Raw genomic sequence first — 15,896 nt, 5'->3', positions numbered from 1 at the left:
TTGTAAATGTGCAGCTGTACCAGGTTCATTACGACACAGCTGCGTAATCATCGGTGGTAAATTAAAAGGGGTTTCGAGATCGAAGGGCTGTGTCAGCATCAACTGTGCAAGTCCCATCCTCCTCAGGGTCCCGGGGCAGGGAGAAGGCTGCTCCGGGCCCCCGCGGTGGAGAGGGGCACGGAGCATTCACCCCAGCAGACAGAGCCGCGGCTCGGGCGGTGGCCGGAGGATCATCCCCCCCCTTATCTCCGCCGCGACCCCAGCCCTCAGCGGGCGGCGGGAACCCGCCGGCAGCGCCTGAGGAGACCCGGCAGCCCGAGCCTGCCCCCGCGGCGGCGGGCGACGCCCCAACTGCGCAGGCGCCGGCGCGACGCCGGCGGCGGCCGTTGGGCGGCGCGTGCGCTCCCTTCCCTGCCCTCGCGCCCCGCCCTCTCCCTGCCCTCGCGCTCTCCTGCGCGACGTCGCTGAGGAAGAAGCCGCCGTGTCGGACGCGGCAGATTCGCCATAACCCGCCGCCCGGCTAGTCTCACCCCCACCGCCCCCACCGATTAAAATAATATTTTCTTTACCTAAAGGGGGAGATCCGCGGGGCCTTGGCGCGGCCCGCGGGAGCCCGGCCCGCTGGCGCGGGAGTGATTTTTTTGGTTTTCCCTTCCTCCTCCCCCCTCCCCCGTTTTTCTTTTTAAACCAGGCCGCGCCGCTTGGCTTTCGGTCAGCTCCCCCGCTGCCCTCCCGCCCCTTCCCCGCCGCGGTTATGGAGGCTGCGGCTGCAGGTGAGCGGGGCGGCGCGGGGCCGGCCGCAAGCGGCGGGCCGGGGAGGGCGGGGGAGCGCGCACGGATCCGCTTAGAGCAGGGCCGGCTCTGACGGGGGGGGGGGGGGGAGAAAGTAGTTCCGGCTGAAGCTCTGTCGTCGCGCCCCATCCGCACGAGAAGTAGTTCCCTCACCCCAACCGTCATCGCCCCTCCGCTGGCGGGGGGCGGGGGACACACAGGGGCTGCCGGGAGCCCTCGGGGGTTGTGGAGCTGCCTCACCCGGGGGGCCGGGGCCTAGGCCGGGGGGTGGCCGTCGGCGGGGTGAGGGAGGGCCGCGGGCCGCCGTGTGCGTGTGGGGAGGCGGCGGGGCTGCCTCAGCGCGGTCTCCCTGCAGGGGAGGAGGCCGTGGCCTGCTGCCTCTGCCGCCGCTCCTGGTCAGGAGCCTGCCGGGGAAGACCCGGAAAAGAGCAGCTGCCGGGCTGCCTACCATTTGTATTGAACTAGTGCACGTCTGGATTTAAAACGCTCGTGCTTTCCTTTGACAGCTTCTGTAAATAGCTTTAGCTCGAGCCTAAGAGTTCAGCTGCAGAAGGGACGTAACAAGCTAAAGTTAGATGCTTCCAGTGCATTGTCATCTCAGTCCTTTATGTGCCTTATATTGGCCTGACTTTCATGACACGTGTGAGTAAGATTATGCAGGCATGATAGCTGTAGTAATAAAGTGTACACGCTTTCTGCATTTCACAATCCCTATGTGTTTGTTGCAGTACAAGTTTGTGAAGCGATGTTGCAGTAATTTAATGCTGGTTAACTACCCCGTATACTCAAATTCGGCTTTTGGTTGTCGTTCCCTGAGATGACATTTTAATTGTTAGAATCCTAAGTTATTTCTAACTGTCCTATGAAGTATTTACAGACAATTAGTTTACAACTCAAACAGGATTTTATGCCAAAGAGAGTAGCACTATCAGGAGAATAACTTGTATCTAAATAGCAAAATAATTAACAGGTGTTGTGTTAAATGAGTACTATTGTAAAAGCATTCCAAGACTGCTTTATCTTGTCTGATCGAATTTTAGATGAGAAGTTAATTCTCTTACTACTAGTAGTACTACTATTGCTACTAATAAACTTGTATTTATTCAAGGACATTTCTTTTAATAAAAACATGTTCTGAGGGTAGTTGAACCCAGAACTGTCACAAGTGTGTGGTATGTTTGATACTGCAACTGCTGAACTGACTTCCCATGCATTCCTGTTTATGTGTGCTTCCAAAAATGAGGTTTGGAGCATTTCAACCAGGGCATCCTGAAGTCGGTGGCTGATCATGTAGTTCGTGCTTATTCTTTAAGAGGTTCCAAGTGTTTTCGGTATCTCTGGTAGTGTGACTGACGGTACGATATTGTACGAGAGTGCGTTTTAGTGGTAACTTCAGCAGTGTTGCATTTAGCCACATGAGGGCGATCTTAAAACATTAAAAAAGTGTCTTACCAGAAGCACATCTATTACGGCTTTTTATTTAATGATGAAAAAGCTACCTTGTTTATATGTTTGATAAAGGGAACATTCTAAATTGCTGCAAATAATTTCATTTCCTAGTTACTAGAACATCCTTTTTAATCCAGTTCTGAATTTTGTGTATTTTAGCCAACATAAATGTGTGTAGGCAGTTGTCTTCTTTTGAAGAACTTTATGTAACTTTTTCCAGGAGCATTTGTAAAGCTGGTGTGTGTAAAAAAACCAAACCAAAAACCCCCACCCCACCCACCCCCAACCCCCCAAACAAACATATGCTTTCATTTGCCTTCATTAGTTAAACTTCAGTAGTTCTAAACACAAGTTTCTTTTAAGAAATCTAGTAACAGACTAGATAAATACAATATGTATGGTTATGGTGAGAGTGTGAGAACACGCTTCAAAGAGGAGAGATAAGAGCCTTGTGCCCTTTTCCTGTTGGGGTGGCTGTTTCATCATGTGGCATGAAGCAGGTTCTGGTTTCTGGCAATATCTGAGACAAGTCTGAAGCCAGTCAATGTAACCTGGATACTTAGTCTTCCAGTAACTCAAGTTAACCATCTAAAATTGATTTAGCAAAAGGCAGAACTGTAGCCTGTTATTAGTCTGTTTCTCTGCCTTTGTATTGGAGATAATGATGTCTTTATGTCAAGTATTTGGAGATTTTCAGAGGTACTGTGTTGTGTTGGTGAAATATTATAGTATTTGAATGCTAGAGTAACTGAACTGCATTAAAGTCCACATTGTGTAGTGCTCTTACTGTGACTTAAAAAAAGCCAAGAAAGTATCTATGATCTGGATTTTAATTTTGTGGCATGCCTGACACATCATGTCTCTTAACAGTGACTCATGATGGATGTCTAAATAGAGAAGTGTAAGAACAGGGCAAGCACACAGTCATATTTGTCAAAAATAGTCTCTTAGGCCTTCTTATGGGCTTGCTGAGCCCTGATCCACTTACTAGTTCTTGATGAACTTTCCTTCCAAGAATTTTTAACACCAAGCAGATGTGTACCCACCTTAGAGTTATATGAAGAACCGTGCTTGCTTTCATTTTCTCTGCTTCTCCCAGTGCAGCAGCAGGGAGAGATCAGCTAAAAGAGCAGACAGTAGTTTCAGAGGGATCATTTGCTGGTCATCTCCTCCATGACACACGTGATTTCATAGTTCTTCATTTTACACTTTGCCTTTTCTCCACTCCTCAGAAATCTTCTTTTTGTTTTCCTTGTCTGACAAAACTTTAACTTTTATAATGGTGTTTTCTTCTACTAAAGCTTCCTTTCACAGCTATATAGCTGTGCTAGATTTTTTCCTTCCCCTTTCTAAAATATTCTTTGATGATTAACATCAAATATGATGCTTTTAAATAGCTTTCATGCTGCTTTCAAGGATTTAACTGTAATTGGAACCTTTTTAGTCCTTCTTGTGGTTTGTTTTTGTTTTCTTAAAGATGCTTTTTATCTTTATATAGTTCACATTGTTGAAGTTAAACACAAACATCTCAGTCTTTATCACTCTTTTAAAGAATTTTTGAGTACTTATTTCATCACCGTTACAGAGTAACTCTCAAGTAGTGTCGCTTTAAATGGGGCCCTGTGTTTTATTTCTGATAAAGTCAAGAACTGGTTCTCCTCATCTGGTTTCCCTGACTGCTTTCTGGGTGAAGCAGTCATTAATGGTGTCTAAACATTTAATCTTGGCATCCTGTCCTGACCTGAAGTTTAACCAATCTGCATAAGGATAATTGAAGCCTACAATATATTGTTGTTTGTGTCTTTGTAACCTGTTCATCCCCTTCAGTGTGTCACAGTCACTCCTAACATTGTGGTCAGACTGTTGCTCATGTAGTCCTCACACTGTGCTTTTCTGTATAATGCGAATATTTCATTCCTCAGGGATGCTGTTACTCGTTAAAATAGCCTGTTAATCAGATTTGAACCTAAGCTGCTTCTAACAGATGGCATTGCTTCACAAACAATCCATCCTACTTTCTGTCCTCAATATTTTGATGTGGTAGTGTGCCACTGGCATTACAACAGTATTTTTCAGAAACCTGTTTGAATGCATGTCTGCCAATAATCCGTGACTACAGTTAGACATTTTGATTTTGACACCTTAGTAGGCTTCTTGCATTTTTGTAGTAGTATGTAGATTTATCTTTTTAAAAGCAACTATAAAGAAATGGAAAACAAACCCAACAATTTGTTTCAACTGTTCTTTGTTTCCAGTTAAAATTTTACTAACCTCTGTGTCATCCTTCATTTTAAAATAGTCTTCATGATTTTACCACTGCAAGGTGAATCACCTTGATCTCTGTGGTCTTTTGCACTTGTCACCTACCCTTCAGTCTTGAATTTAAAAACATTTTCATAATATCTTAAATTTTGGGTTGGATGAAGCCCGATGCTTCTCTTTATTTTTTTCTCAACTTGTAATGTTCCCTTAGGTATATGCAAAACTATCAGCTTAGTTCTGCTCACAACAACACTGTCATGCATTCATGTCCCAAGCACCTTAACTAGTGCTTTTTTTTTTTCTGCTTTTGTGTTGTCTGTCCTAGTATATTTGTATTGTATAGATTTTTAAATGCAGTTTCTTAATCAGAAACATTTACAAACTTCAGTATAATTTAGTCTTACGTACTGTGTACCTCTCTGTAATGTCTGAGAGCCTCTATAGTTGTAGTTTACCTTGTAAACTAAACTTGTGGCCTTGTTAGAAAGAATGTTTAATGTATGTGATTAGTTTTTCCATAAAACCATATTAAGAGGTATTGATTTTAGTATCATCTTTTAGTTTTTGCAGGAATGCATCCTATACCAACATTGCCATAATTTTCTTCCTTAATGTTAAAATAAAAAATGTTTGTGGTATTTAACTAATGATAATTAAATTGTCCTGATTTTAGTTAGCAGCTAAAAGTGAGAACAGACTTGGTCAGGTGCTCCTTTTCTTTGACTGAACGTATTCTGTATTGTGGGTTTTGTCTCAGTAGCCATTCTATAGTGGTGAATTAAAAAATAGTTGCTTACTGTTCAGAATAGTTCAGATGAAGGAATAGCTTTCTATTCTGTCTTGCCTGCTGCTTTTAGTACAGTTAATTTGTTAGTTTTGAACATGGGATTCTTGTGATGCTGCTGTTCTAATGGTAGCAAATAGTGGCAAATTTTATGTACTTTTTTCCTTAATGCTTACTGAGGATAATGCTTTTGATTTGGAGATATGCCATAATCCTGCATACTAATTTCTTGATGAATCAAAATAGAGAAAATAGCAGGAAACAAGTATTGATTTATTTAATTTTTTTACTCTATCAGATGAAGAGAAATAAAGAGTTTATACCAGCATCGTTATTAAAATGATAACTAAAACATTATAAGGTCAAGGGGGAGGTTTAAGGAATAAATCTGTGGCTAAATATAGCCTTCTGAGGTTAAAGTACACGTAATCAAAACTTACATTCGTTTAAAGATCCTTTTTTGTAAGATAGAAAAATGCATCTGACAGTTACTTACATTTTAGTGAAATTATGGAATGGTACTCATTACTCAAAGGTATGAAGAACAAATAATCATAAATTTCACAGTGTTTTAAAAAAAATTTGGATTTCTTTTTTTAAACAGATTAAAGTAGATTTTAAGTAAAAAACCCAACAACAAAAAAAAGTCCCTCCAGTTGAAGCAATAAAAATCAGAGATACATTATAATGTGTTTTTGAAAATTTCATATATTTGAAATAGCATTGAAAACGAAAAATATCTCTAACATGCACCGAGGAATAAGATCTGATGTCTAAGAAAATTTTTTAATGCATTTGACATTAGTATAGGATATCATAGTTCATTGTACCGTATGTGCCAATTCTTTTATGTTCAGTTCAAACCATTTTTTTACTGATAGTTGCTTGTATTAAACACAAATCATTGGCTTTTTTACTTATTGCTTTCATACTAACCGTTATCTCACAATCTTAATACTTCTACCTAAAGAAGCTATCAAGGAAAAGTCTTGTTTATTGTTCTTAGACACTTCGATATTTTACGTGCTTAGCATTTGTCTATGAAGAGTTCTTTAATAAAAACATTAGTTTTATTGGAAGAATTGTGCCCGCTTTTCATTGCACTTGAGATTTGAACAGAAACCCTTGTATTTTCTCAGTAATTATCACGTTAGCATATTATTATCATGTTTGGTATTGTAATGGAAAATTTAACTCCATTGAATAAAGATGACTTGTAGTTAATAGAATTGTGATCTAATAATTGCAGATTTCAAGATAACAGTGCAGGAGGAGAGCAATGGAAAGAGAGGAAGTCAGGTACTGAAGTAACAAATACCTCTTTTTTTTATAAGCTTGTTGGACAGCAATGCAGTGCTGTGCTTTGCTGGTAGATGAAAATACAGTCTGTTTCTAATTGCATTATAACATTTGTGTTAGCTATTTGTAGACATTGTTAAGGTGTTAGATATTGGGAGTTTCTATAAGAATAAGTAATTGTTTTAGGAATATTTTAAAATTATTGCTGGATTTTAGGCAGTTATCTCTGAATATAGCCCAGTGCTGAGATGTAGGAGAGATTTAGGTGGGACTGTAGGATTTGCTTTTACTTGGTCCACGAGCAGAGCTGTTTTTATAGGTATAGGCTTGGAGATTTGAGAGTAGCACACCTTAAGGAAGTAAAATTTGTTGGAAAAAGATCAGAAACAACATTGTGGGGGATATCCTGGGGGAGTCCCTGTCACAGGCTGATGGACATGGCTGCTGCTTTCCCACTTGCAGATTCAACCAGCTGCAAAGCTCAGTATGTATCCCAGAGACACGCTCTGCACACACCACACATGAGACACCAACATGGGAGGCACTGCCTTCAACAGCACCTATGTATAGGATTTACATAACATGTAAGTAGAGACAGCCAAGTCCTCCTCTTTGGCTGGTAGAGATTGAAGTTCACTAGTGAAAGCACACACACGGCACTCTCTAGGTACACAAAGCATGTGCACATTCACAGATCTCCCAGGTACCAGCATGACCCCTCTGTCCATCCGATATGGCACCCACAGCCACGCAGCAGGTTTGGGGAAGATGCAGATGCTTATCCCACCCCTGCCCAGCAGCTGGCACCAGGCATACAGGCTATGACCCATGATCCCACTCCAGCTGCTGGTGCTGAGCCCCTTACTTCACTCAGCCCAGTCCCCCCAGTAGCTGCACCTAGGACACACAGTGGTCCCATCTCAGTGGCTGGAGGTGGGAACAGTGAATGGGGGTTGTGGTCAGCTTGTAACACTTGGTCTCTGCTGCTCCTTCCTCCACACACTCTTCCCCTGCTCCAGCGTGGTGTCCCTCCCACAGGAGACAGTCCTTCATGAACTGCTCCAGCATAGGCCCTTCCCATGGGCTGCAGTTCTTCATGAATTGCTCCAATGTGGGTCCTTTCCACAGGGTACAGTCCTTCAGGAATGGACTGCTCCAGCGTGGGTCCCCACCAAGTCCTGCCAGAAAACCTGCTCTTGTCTGGGCTCCCCTCCATGGGCCGTGGCTCCTGCCAGGAGCCTGCTCCTGTGGGGGCTCCTTTCCATGTGTTGTGGCTTCCTTCAGGGCACATCCACTAGCTCCAGTGTGGGGTCCTCCATGGGCTGCAGGTAGATACCTGCTCCACTGTGGACCTCCCTGGGCTTCAGGGGGACAGCCTGCCTCACCCTGGTCTTCCCCTGGGCTGCAGGGGAATCTCTGCTCCGGCGCCTGGAGCACCTCCTCCCCCTCCTTCTTCACTGACCTGGGGGTCTGCAGGGCTGTTTCTCTTACATGTTCTCACTCCTCTCTCCTACCTGCTGTGTAACGTTTTTCATCCTTACTTAAATATGTTACCACAAAGACACTACTAATGTTACTGATGGACTCAGCTCTGGGCAGTGTTGGGTCTGTCTTGGAGCCAGCTGGAACTGGCTCTGTCTGACGTGGGAGCAGCTCCTGGTGTCTTCTCATAGAAGCCACCCCTGCAGCCTCCCCTCTGCTAACAAAACCTTGCCATATAAACCAAATATACATAGTCCCACAGATGGCTCCCCAAGTATTCCAAATCTTCCTGTTCCTCTGCCTTTCCCTTTTCTTGCCAGTTAGAAAGTCAAGGTGGACTTCTCCAAAGCTCTGCATGCAGTTTCTCGGTGTCCCATCAATTAGTAACTGGAGACTTTTGGTCCTTGGCATTGTCACTGTTATCTCTTGTCTGCCAGGTTTGTGTCTCTGTATTCTTGTTCATCATGTATCCTATTAACTTATTGACCTCCTTTGCATTGAAAATATTCTTGATCAGATAGCCTTAATGAAGCAGACTCTCACCTTCCACTTACCCTTGTAAATGATAAAAAGACTAAAATCTTATTTAAGTTGCTATTTCTCATCTCATTCTTGGCTCGCTACGTTCTCTTTCATGGCTGTACCCTTGGATGTACAACAGAACAAGAACTTTCATACAGTCGTTTTTAAGAGCTTTCATACAGAGGATGTTAAACACCCAAACTTCTCACCTAATAATTGAATTTGCAACAAGTGCTGCATGCTATGACATGACTTACTGCAGAGTTGGAAGACCTGAGTGGTGAAGAGTGGGCCGTCCTGTGGACCTAAACATCAAGTGAGGCGATGGAGCGTCAGGGCTGGTGTGTGTTCCTGCTGCACTGCTCCCTGTTAGCCTTTGCTGAGCTGCTGGTGAACTGGAGCAGGGAGTTAAGTGACCCACAAGAAGTTGGAAGTGCAGCCAGGCACTGGAGAAGGAACCGGTGTTGTGGAACTAGAAGGAGGAGAGTAGACCCAAGGACATGATTCTGAGCTGAAGGCATGTGTTTGTATTTCTAATAATTCTATCAGGTTCCCTAAAGGAACCAACACTACCACAAGGCTTTTCTTTGCAAACCTTGATGTGCTTGTAGATGGGAAGATAGAAGCAAAGGGAGTTTAGGATCAAGCATGTGAGGAACCACGTCCGTGGCTAAGTACATGCAGATCCTCTACCTGTTTTGCTGGAGTAGAAAATGGCAACTCAATGGCTTAAATTGTGTCTATACAGGAAGAAGTACTGCTGGAGAAGAGACATAGTCGTTTTCTGTGTGCTGTAACTGGGTGTTAACCCTGGAAATAAAGATATTGCTTCTTATTTAATCTGAGTTAAGAATACCTGAATCTTCTAGCAGGATTCAGTGAGACAGTGTCTGGTAGCCGTATGGTATAATATGCCCAATGAAGACTGTGGTAGCTTTAGATCAGGCCTGTCTAAATTTTGTGAAACCTGGAAGCTATGTTTACCTTTAAGATTTTAAGCTAAGAATGAGTACTGTTGGATTCCAACCAGGCCTGAACAGAGAGGGGCAAAGTTCTTGTAGCTACGAGAAGAAGGGAGGTTGGAAACAGGAGTACAAGTCAACATGAGTAGTTATGTTGAAAGCTTGGAATTGCATAGTAAGGAACAGGGGGAGAGAGATATGAGAGAGTCTGGTAAAGAGCATGGTGTAAGAAATGCAGGAGACAGAAAGGGAAAGCTTAAAAATGCGTGATAGGAAGAGGGGAAAAAAAAGAATTGGAAACAAACACTAGTATAACTTAAGAGATAAAGGAGTTACTAAACTGAGAATAAAGATTATATTACATATGCTGAAGATGGGAGGAAATGTTTTAGATTTAATATACTTTATTCTTTTTTTCACTTTCACCATTAGCATTACTAATTGTCTGTAATACAATCACAAATGCCTAATTGTCATTAAAAAAAAAACCCAAAACAAAGAAAAAAACCCAATTAAGACAAAGTCCTAGTCTAAGAATGACATATAAGATTTTAAATTGCACAAAGTTCTTGTTGTTAAGAATTTGATGGTGATGAGGCAGCAAGGTTTGTTTCAGCTCTGTTGTAAGTTTAGAAGGAAATAAGTAGTTATTCATATTCTGAACTTTATTGCTCTGTATTTTAGGAAGGTTGACCAGGTGCAGAAGTATGCGTACTAGCAACTTTGTTATTCCACAGGCCAATAGATATCTGGTGAATTTTTATTTTTGTATTTAACTACAGAGTTCTAGTTCCTTTTAACAGTTGCAGAACTTCAAAGGCTATTATAGAACTTTTTAACTGTTGCCTGCATTGAAAAGAGCGGTGAAAAGTTTTGGATACATTAGAATGATTTATGGCATATAAATACAGGTTTGTTTCCTTGCTCTGTGTTTCTTGTGAAAATAGTTATTTAAAAATAAAACAAAACGGTACCCAACTCCTAGCCTACCTTTTATGCAAAATGAAAGTTTTTGATTAGTTAAAATTAACTCTGGACTAGGTTTTGTCATACAATGATCAAAAGTATATATAACAATAATATATTACCTGATTCCCTTAAATATTGTTAATTTCAGAAATTTTTCTAAGGTACCTGCTTCTTTCCCCCCCTTCTCTCCTCCCCACTCCAACTTTAAAGCAAAAAAGCACAGGTACTGTTTTATGCTTTGTGAAGGGGATTGGGAATAAGGGAACCTGCTTCCAAGTTTGTAACTTGCTATTTGTTTTTAGTAATCCATTTGTTAATCTCCCTTTGCTGTATACATGCTTAATATACAGAAAAAAATTGACAAGTTAAGAAATATGCTGAGGTCTTTAGAAGAATTAAAAAAATAAATGGCTTCACTTACATTACAGCTTACTTTTCCATTTAAGAAGGAAATAACTGGTATTATTTATTTCAGTGTACACTTCACACAGTTTATATGAGTGAACTGAAGATAATTAATTAACACAAAGCATGTTTAGTCAACGAAATGTTCCAAATTGGTTTTGGCTGAAATTCCTGTTGTTTGTTTACCTGCATACTTGATTACTGTTCCTTTCTTTCTCTGCATATTTCATTGCTGTCTAATTAATTGCTCTGTTGATTTCCTACATAATTAATTATTCACTAATTAATCATTGATTCCCTGCATAGTTAATTAACTCATTGCTTATTTGATTTTTACACTTCATTGACTATAATTCATTCCTCTGTTGCTACACCACCTAATTAGCAACTGGTTAATCAATTATTGTTTGCTTACTCCTAATCTAGTTGTTTAGGACCCTGATCAGCACGGTTTATCCTCTGCTATCTGACCTCCTTTTCCAGTCATGCTTCCTAAAATAATTTCTTTACTCAGTTTTGTTTCCATCTCACCTCTGAGCAAAGCACATGTATCTTCTGCATATTCTCCTGATGCTTTCTGAACCTTCACTAATACACTGTTCCCTGCCACCTGGTCTGTTCACTTCTGGTTCTGTTCCAGCTTTAGTTCTGTGTGATGGTTTGTGTAGTCAGGCACTTTAAACAACCACAGAGACTTTTGGGGATTCTTCTTGCTCTTCTGCCCATTTCCAAGTCCTCACTGGGAGGAGCAAGAGATAAAGTGGTGCGTGAGTACTGATTACAGCCGTTGAAGGAGGAGACAGGAGACACAAAGCAGTAAGCCTGAACTTTTAGGGAAAACGACTAGCAGATTAGGAAGTAGAAACAGTTGCAAATAAAACCTCAAAATAGAAGTGTCAGCTAAATCATGGAATTTCAATGTTCAGTGTTAGTTAAACCTTTAGGTAAATGCTCATAGGTTTTGTAGTGTGAATCTTAAATGTGCATTTACATTTAGAGAGAACAGGTGTCATCCACTGGGTCAATAACAGGCTTCATTCACTTTTTAAAAAAAAAGAATAATGCTAACTAGAGCAGAAATAGTTCAAAGGAACTGGTTCAAAGGAACATTTCCATTATAAACATACCGCAGTCAAAACAGAAATGTGTTTGTGCTCAAGACAGCAAAATGTCTGAGAAGGAACCCTACCAAGCTCCTAAGAACACGTTGAGTGTACTATACATTTTACATGGCTGCTTCTGTGTATAATATAGAGCATATTTCAAAACAGGAACAGTATTTGAATTGTTTTTCAGAGGTGTTTTAAAAGAGATGAAGGCATACTCTGCCTTTTGGTTTTGAGGTAGTTATTTCTGAAGATGAGGATGCTTTTGTTATAGTTTCAGGTGCAAATAACTGTAAAAGAGAGCCAGCTCTGCTGTTCTTAACATTCAGAACACCTTAAAGATGGATTTTTCTTGAGTGGGGTGAACCGTATAATTAGCGTGTCGTGAAAGGAGGTGAATAATGTTGAATAGGGTTAGTGATCTTTGCTTGGGATTGTTTTGAAAACGGGTCCGAAAATAACAGTTTCCTTGTTCGCTTCCCCCCAGATTCATCCCAAAGTTCACAAAATACCACTTTATTTCTGTACTTATCTGGCTAATCTGTGGTTTGGTTTGTACCTCAAATAACATTGGTTGTTCCAGTTTGATTTCAGTGAGTGTACGTCCCTAATTTTCCTTAGGGAGGTGGAGAGAGAGGAGCAGTTGAAACCAATCTCTGGGCCAGGAGTTTATATATGTAGGTGAAGAACAAGTGTGCTGTTAAAATTGGTTCCTGGTTGTTGTTAGGTTTCATTGGACACTGAAAGGAGCAGGGTCTGTTGAAAAATCAAACCATTAAAAAAAGTGACAGCAATTTTAGAAAGCAAACAAAGTCCTCTGAACTAACTCTATGCCAAAAGTTTGTGAGGTTTTTTTAGCTGGGTTTTTCTGAGTTGTTAACTTTGTATTAACCCTTCTTTATTTTTATTTACTCTCTTGTGGCTTTGCTTTCACATCACACCTCTAGTGCCTGTGAAATAAAACAAACCACAAAGTTTTGTCTAAAAAGTTCTGTAAAATTTCTGTTTAAAGCATTGACCAAGGAAAGTTTTTAATGAAATTCTTCATTTGCTGCTGCTTTGAAGGTTTTTAGTTTGTTGGGGTTTTTTTTGAGTCAACAGGAATTTTTCATACAACTTGTATGTCAAAGCGTATGGAATACTAAATGTTTTCATTAATGTTGAATGTTGCCTCTGAGGCTGACATGATGTGTTTTGTTTTGAGAGAAAAACTTGTTTTCCCCTGCTTAAATTTTCCTCCTATTCCTGCCCATTTTTCTCTATGTAGATGGGTCAAGATGAGGCCTGATATTTTTTTCATATATTAGGATAAAAGAAGAAAAAACTGTGTGTTTGTACAGCTCTGAAGTGAATGGCCAGAAGGAGAAAGGAAGGTGATGTGATTGCATAGCTGTGACCGTCATATGATGCAACATTTTGTGGTCTACTGTGCTGCAGATGTTTTGACCTTCCTCCCCACTCTTTCATTAGTGGCAGAGCCACATCTAAGGATAATGACCCCCGAAATTATGCTCTTAACATTTTTAACTCACAGTGTATGCTCATGGTAACATGCTAAGGCAAAAGTGACACATCAAAGCATACAATTTTATAAAATATATTTATTTTCTAACAAATGTTACTGTGGTGAAGGAAAAGTTTCCTTTTATCTTTTATGGTATTTAATTCTTCCTTCCTTCTTTTGTTTCCAGCACTTAACACAGGTAATTAGAGAATTAGGCTTGTTTAGGTGAGGTAAGTAGAAAGGTTAAGCACATGTAGGAAAGAACAGTGAGGTCTGTGAACATAAATTAGGATTTGGAGCCCAGCTGTATTTCAGAGCTGCTTTCTAAAGGATAAAATGTTTTGCATTTATACCAATGTGATACACAACAAACCTGGACAATGACTTAATGTCTTATATAATTCTGTTGTATGTTTGAAAAAATATGAAATTGTAATGTTGTCTGAGGCTGGAAGGGAAAAAAAAAGTCTTTATCCTGCTTCCTTTTGGATCTTGTTAGAAAATTTCTAAGATTTGAGCCAGAAGAAATTTTTTGCCCTGTGAGGATCTGGGTAGGAGTTTAACCATTTCTTAAATTAATTCATTTGGGGATTTATTATGAATGTCTTAATTTAACAGTGTAACATTCTTTGTTTCAACTCATTACTGTCTATTAAGTGTCTTAAGTTAACTGATAGTTACTGGGTTAGCTGAACCAAAATCTCAATAATTAGTGGTAATAAAAATAAACTATTTTGGAAATACTGACTCCTTGTTTTTAAACTTATTTTTCAGGGATCAATTCCATCTTCATGTGTAAGCTTTGTAACTTATTTTCACCAAATCAATCTGAACTATTGTCTCATGTCTCTGAGAAGCATACAGAAGAAGGGACCAACGTGGATGACATCATTATTCCGCTCCAACCTCTAACAGTACCCACAAACATAAACAAAGATGGAGAAGGTACATTCATAAATTGAGAGGAATGTAATTTTCAAAGTAATTTAGTTTTTTAATAAAACCTGTGGTGTGATGATTCTGCATTGTGTATAGAACAATTTACATAGCTTGTTTTCATAATGGTCACTGTACAACTGCAACCCTGAATTTCATTCAGTGCAGAATAGACCAGAAGACAGATGTGGATGAACTCAGCATGTGATAGAGGATGATGACATTGGTCCGTTAATTTTAAATGTCAAGTATAGAAAGGTCTGATTCCTACAGCTTTAAATTGAGCTATGTAACAGCAGTGGGAAGATTGTGTAATAGCAGTGGAAAGCAACCAGGATACAATGGATGGGGGTGTGTCTTGAGGCTTAGGAATGGTGGTGTGCTTTTTGAGTTGTCTAACTTCTTTGTTGTGATTCAGATAATACTAATAGTTCTATTCCAAAAAGGAAATAATTTGTAACTGTGCTTTGATATTGGCACTGGTAAATAAAACAGTCTGGTAGTCAAAGGTTGAATTAGTTATACAGAAAAATTTTACTCTGCAGTGGAAGAAGTGACATTCATTCCATTTTTAACTGATTATAATTGGAATCCCTGGTAATATTAGCAATGGGTTGAAAGTAATTCAGACTTCATAATTGTATCTTCTTTTAGACCCTTACTGAGCAATGGATTTATATGGTTGGCAAACCTCTTACTTAAGACAACTACTAGGATTTTCCAGTCATTATGATTTCTGGATTTTAAAAACTATGTGCTTATGAATAAAAAACACTCTAATATCATGCTTACAGGATTTTTTTTTTATCATTAACATATGCATGTGATATTTCTTCATTTATTTACCAGCAGTAATTCAGCAGCTATGTTAACTTCATCACCATAAGAAGATATTTCTAATAATGATCATGTAGTATTCAAGTGTAACTGCTATCTCCTCAGATAGTTGGTGAGGAAAAATTGCACCAGATTATTATTTCACACAATGCCTAAAATTAACAGTGCATCAGAAGAAGATGAATAAATATCAGATCTACATCACGTTTCAAAATGCCATTCTAATTTTATTTGCATTGTACAGAATGAATTTCTCAGGCATGCAGCATGCATCTGCCTTTCTTAAATCTTTGTTTCCTGTTATCCCTTCACTAAATTGTATTTCTGAGCACAGTGACATTAGTACTTTGTAACATATTTGTATTCTTTTTAGTAAAAAGGCTCTTCCGTAAACTTCTTTTTGCATTTGTGTCAGGGATTGTCTGCACTTTCTGTATTGTATGTTGTTAAGCATGCATTGTACATTTATGAGGATAGTATGTAATTACTGTTATGATGTGAAGCAACAGAAATTAGACATACGCAGCTTTTAAGAAAACAACTTTGCAAATCTAATTATGTAAAATATAACATTCATATGCTAAGTT

At 39.9% G+C, this 15,896-nt stretch overlaps 1 protein-coding gene across 3 annotated transcripts in view; it reads left to right on the top strand.

The window, feature by feature from the left end:
* The first annotated feature begins 434 nt into the window (after positions 1–434).
* ZFAT (zinc finger and AT-hook domain containing) overlaps positions 435–15,896 on the top strand; it is a 102,862-nt gene continuing 87,400 nt past the window's right edge. Inside the window, exons 1-2 of one of the 3 annotated variants that reach the window (XM_069780105.1) lie at positions 435–773; positions 14,311–14,481. In XM_069780105.1, the coding sequence (XP_069636206.1) occupies positions 755–773; positions 14,311–14,481 (190 nt within the window). In that variant the 5' untranslated portion in view covers positions 435–754. Of the gene's footprint in view, positions 774–1,066; positions 1,435–14,310; positions 14,482–15,896 lie in introns of those variants that run through there. The other 2 variants (XM_069780106.1, XM_069780104.1) reach the window with 2 other exon arrangements.

Source organism: Haliaeetus albicilla, chromosome 3, assembly GCF_947461875.1.
Source record: "Haliaeetus albicilla chromosome 3, bHalAlb1.1, whole genome shotgun sequence".
In the NCBI taxonomy this organism is placed as follows: domain Eukaryota; kingdom Metazoa; phylum Chordata; class Aves; order Accipitriformes; family Accipitridae; genus Haliaeetus; species Haliaeetus albicilla.
Note: the sequence above shows the minus strand (reverse complement) of the source record. Positions and strands in the feature narration are given on the sequence as shown.